Raw genomic sequence first — 4,593 nt, 5'->3', positions numbered from 1 at the left:
AGTTATTTTTTGGGAATGTATTGAATTTAATATGGAGCAGTTACTTCCTATCGTCTTTTCATCACTGTTGGGTTGCCAGGCAACCAACGGAGACTCCCAGCCAAGAAGTCTTCCGGCACACAACCTCCTGTAAAACCACAACATGTTAGTTTCACACTTACTGATTTGAGATATGTGTTAATTAGTGAGTTAATTTTTTTGTTCTTTTACACCAGGCTAGCTGTTCCCCTCTGTTTTCAGTCTTCATGCTAAGCTAACCGGCTGCTGCCTCTAGCTTCATGAGAGCGGTGTCCATTTTCTCATTTAGTTCTCGGCAAGAAGGTAAATGCGTTACTTCCCAAAAATGTTAAACTATTCTGTTATGTCACTTTTCAAGCAAACGCTTTTGGAGATGTGCTGTGTTTTTTTGTCTTATGTGATAAAACTGGATATTTATAAATTGGTCATTTTGAACTATTTTCTGACATTATATACACCAAACAATAAATCAATGTATCGAAAAAACAAACAAAAGTTTTTAATTGACTATTTTAATTGTCAACAATTTAGCAGACGATTAATTGCTTCTGTCATTGTTAAAGCAATAAGTGAACCTGAAATGCTAAACATTGTCTAGTTACAGCTTTTACAATGTGAGGATTCACTTCTTTTCTTTGAGATATTGTAGTGTACCGATTGGAGAGTTGAAGATATAGTTGATGATTCGACCCTACAGAACATGCTTCCTCTGTTCAACATGTATCTGCTCATTTTTTCTCTTTCTTCCTCTCATCCCACCACATAATTATCCTCCTGAGGGCAAATGACCCGCAAACATTTGACCGATCTCCTCATCCCCAAACGCAAATGCTTCCCCTCTCTTCCTCTAACATATTTCCACATTGGATCTTGGTTTTGCGCTCTACAAGATCTATGCTGTATATTCCATCAGGCTCCTTTGTTCATCGCCGTCTCCTGCTAACTAAAAGTAATTTAGTTGTCCTTTGCTGCCAGTGGCGCATTTCCATGTTTCCTGTTTTGTACTGTTGCTTTGTGTAGCTCTCACAAGACTGGCTCTGTCCTCCACCCCCGCCTCTCCATATGTGCCATCCATTTATGTTGTTTCACCGCAGTTTCTGAAGCACCCATCCTGATTGCTGCCAGGTGAGGCAAACTAGCTGCGCACCCACATGCATGCCTAAAGGAACACAAACATATTTCCACAGTGGGCTCGTGTTGAGCATTGGTGCATATAGATGCCATTTGTTTGTCGACAACATTGTCATTGGGCAGCTGTGCGATTTCCAGTTTGTTCTCTTCTGGGTTTTTTTTTTTTTTTTTTTTTTTTTGGGTTTTTTTGCTGTTAAATGACATTTTCCACTGTGTAACATTTGACCCCGGCCAGGTAGACATGTTGAAACTGCTACACAGGGGATTACTGTCTGACTCCTACCCCACTTGTCAATGGTGTGACGACCCTCTCTGCCTGTTCGTTTGGCTGCCTTCCTTGCAGGTGTGGAGGTGGGTGTGGCAGAGTGGAAGCACCTGAGGCCATTTGCAACACTGGCCCTGTGTGCCAGAGCACTCGGTACAAAAACCCTCTGGATCTTCAGTTGGCTCTCGCTCCTTCCTGAGACACCCGCTTTGGTTTCAGTTATGGTTTGTTTTTACACTATACAACACTGCATATACACTTTACATGCACCCACTCACTTACACTGCTGAAATGACTGACTTCACATGTCACTGTTAGTTTATGTTTGTCTTTTATATTACTTTAAACTTAATAAATAATTAATCAACTGTTCATTTAATGCGTCTCCCTTTTTTGTCATGGCCGTTCGGCCCGGTTTGTGACGATGGCTTTAAAGCCTCAGGCAGAACATGCTGTAAGGTTTCAGAAAGTATTTAGCGTGCGTGCGTGCGTGCGTGCGTGCGTGCGTGCGTGCGTGCGTGCGTGCGTGCGTGCGGATGTGTGTTTGTCGGAGTAATTGCATCAGCGTCTCTGCCGTTATTTTCTTTCTCCCATACTGTCTCTTCACCCTCTGGCCCAGTTGCTCCCTGCTGTCTTCCCCCTGCTTGACCAGGGTCAGTGGATGAGCTTTGGCCTCCTCTGCGGAGCGGGGACCGCGGATCACTTGTGCAGGACCCGGCAGAGAGAGGAAGCTGTACAGTAATTAGGACAAGAGGAGGCCTCTCTCTCACTCTCACTCTCTCACTTACACACACACACACACACACACACACACACACACACACACAGAGACGCTCCCACATTAAGAGACCAAAACTCATCATTGCATGTGGTTGAGAGGATTGTAGTTTCTGATGTGAGGGAATTTAATGCTTAATTTATTTACCTTCATTGCTGTGTATTTCACTTTGTAAGCCATCAGTGAACCTAACGTGTCATACACCAGAGTATTGGAGTAAGTCATGCTGATAATGACCATATTTTTATTATTTGTGGGGGTTTTTTTAACAGCAATTTAAATAAGCAAAGGTATCATGTTGGATGTTTTGAAGTAAATGTCAAAAATCAAAGTGCATTTCAGTGGAGCACCGGAACAGTGGTTGTTCCAATGATGATAGCTAAAGGGAATTCTTCCCCCCCCCAGAGAGAGAGAGAGAGAGAATTCATATCTGTTTTAAAATTGCAATTCCTTGAACGATTTTGGGTTTGATTATCCCCAAAGTAAGAAACAAAGTTTCTTGGGGGAAAAGGGCTATAAAAAGGATTCATATTTTGCATGATCTTTAATTTTGTTGTCTGAGAAGTCTGTCAGCAGAGTTTATTTCTTGTTGTGAAAACAAGGAGATTTAATTAAGAAAGCTGTAACTTGGTTCCAGTTAATAGATGGTCCTAAATAATCTCTTTGTGTTAAGAGTGGAAAGCAGCCAAGTTCTGGCCAGCAGGAGGTATTTCTTTTTTCATGTTCACTCTTGACTAATAACTTTTACCTCTCCTCTCCTTAGGGTTCTGTCAAATCCTGGAGGACACGGTTAATGAAGAAATAGAAGCATCAGTTGATGTGAGTGTCTCAAACTTCTACTCTACTTGTCCATATTCTCCCCTGAGCAGTTTCATTCTGATCTTTCTTCTTTTCCAGGCCCTCCAACTGACCTGCGCTAAGTCTTGGCCGTGGGGCTTTGTTGTTGGTGGGCCAGCTGAACAGGCGTGTATGTGAATGAGCAGTAATGAAGTCCAGTATGAGGCAGTGGCGGAGGCTAGTGCTGGTGGGAATGCTGGCCTGGGTTCTCCTCTTCCTCGCCCTCCTCTCTTACTTTCTGGACGCTCGTGTGAATGAGCCGCTGGCGTCTGTAGGCTCTTTACTCTCCCAGCACCCAGACACCCGGCGCCTCACTTCTATACAGGCCTCCCACCAACAGCATGCCAACCTGGGCTCACGACCTGAACTGGCTTCCACACTAACTACAACCTACCCCAGAGATGAGCCAGAGCCGGAGCCCTCTGCCAGCTCCACGACTCCAGAGCTCAGCCTGGATGCGAGCCACAGCCCCAACAGTGCTCCCTACGCCGTATATGGCAGCCAGGAGACCAGCCACCAGGACTACCTAGACCCACAGAGCCTGGCTGCCTGGTCCTCCTTTGGTACAGAAAATGTGGGTTCTCATTCAGACCCTTCAGTCCAGAGTCGTGAGAGAACTTCCCATTACCAGAACCACATCAGCGCCACACGCTACCGCAGTGGGGAGGAAGAAGAAAATGAGAGGGACAATAGAGAAGAAGAACTAGGAAACAGAATGAGGGCTACAGCAGGCAGGAGGGTCGGTGGTGACTCCTCTGATCTGGAGGAATATTACTTCTCCAGGTCGACCCCTATAGTGCAGCGTTTGTGGCGGGGTCGTATGTCCGCCAAAATGCTGATTCCTCGACTGCAGCGCGCCATGAAGGACTACGTTAGTGGCAACAAACACCATGTTTCCTACACAGGGCATCGCAGGGCCGCCCAGAGTGCCAAGGAGCTGCTGTGTCAAATGAAAGCCCATGCCCGGATCAGGACAGTGGATGGGTCAGAGCAGCCCTTTTCCTCACTCGGTTGGGCTCGTCTTGTGCCGTCTCGCCCCCTGGAGCGACTTCACAGAGGGCAGGACCAGAGCGGCTTCAAGACCTGTGCCGTGGTCACCTCGTCTGGTTCGATCCTGCGCTCAGGACTGGGCAAAGAGATCGGTGAGTGGAGAGAAAAAAGATTGTGAACATAGGCAAGAAGGGGCCGCAGGGCTTCTTTTGTTAAATGAGGAAAAAGGGTTTTGTAGAAAAAGACACTGTATATTATATTCGTGAAAGCAAGGTATGTAAAAAAAAAAACGAAACATTGTTTTTGCATCAGTGCTAAAACGTCATAACTATCGGATAAGGTATGACACACTGCTACAAAAGATATAAGCTGAAAGACTCTGATTATTAATTATGGTGTTTGTGGTCAGACCATGTTCATGGCACGAATGAAAGCTCAAGTGGTCATGAAAAGTTAGTCAATCGAAATGCCACAAAGTGCAATGGAAAAAGGCTTAGCGAATTAATCACCACATACAGTTGTGTGAAAAAGTGTTTGCCCCCTTCCTGATTTCTTATTTTTTTGCATGTTTGTC

General features: G+C 45.2%; 1 protein-coding gene across 1 annotated transcript in view; it reads left to right on the top strand.

Moving 5' to 3' along the window:
- Positions 1 to 1,766: 1,766 nt before the first annotated feature.
- Positions 1,767 to 4,593, top strand: part of st6gal2a (ST6 beta-galactosamide alpha-2,6-sialyltranferase 2a) — a 30,649-nt gene continuing 27,822 nt past the window's right edge. Inside the window, 2 exon segments of the mRNA XM_031869567.1 lie at positions 1,767 to 3,011; positions 3,090 to 4,171. Of these exon segments, the coding sequence (XP_031725427.1) occupies positions 3,178 to 4,171 (994 nt within the window). The 5' untranslated portion in view covers positions 1,767 to 3,011; positions 3,090 to 3,177.

This window comes from Anarrhichthys ocellatus, unplaced genomic scaffold, assembly GCF_004355925.1.
Source record: "Anarrhichthys ocellatus isolate YVR2014 unplaced genomic scaffold, GSC_Weel_1.0 scaffold47, whole genome shotgun sequence".
Lineage (NCBI taxonomy): Eukaryota > Metazoa > Chordata > Actinopteri > Perciformes > Anarhichadidae > Anarrhichthys > Anarrhichthys ocellatus.
Note: the sequence above shows the minus strand (reverse complement) of the source record. Positions and strands in the feature narration are given on the sequence as shown.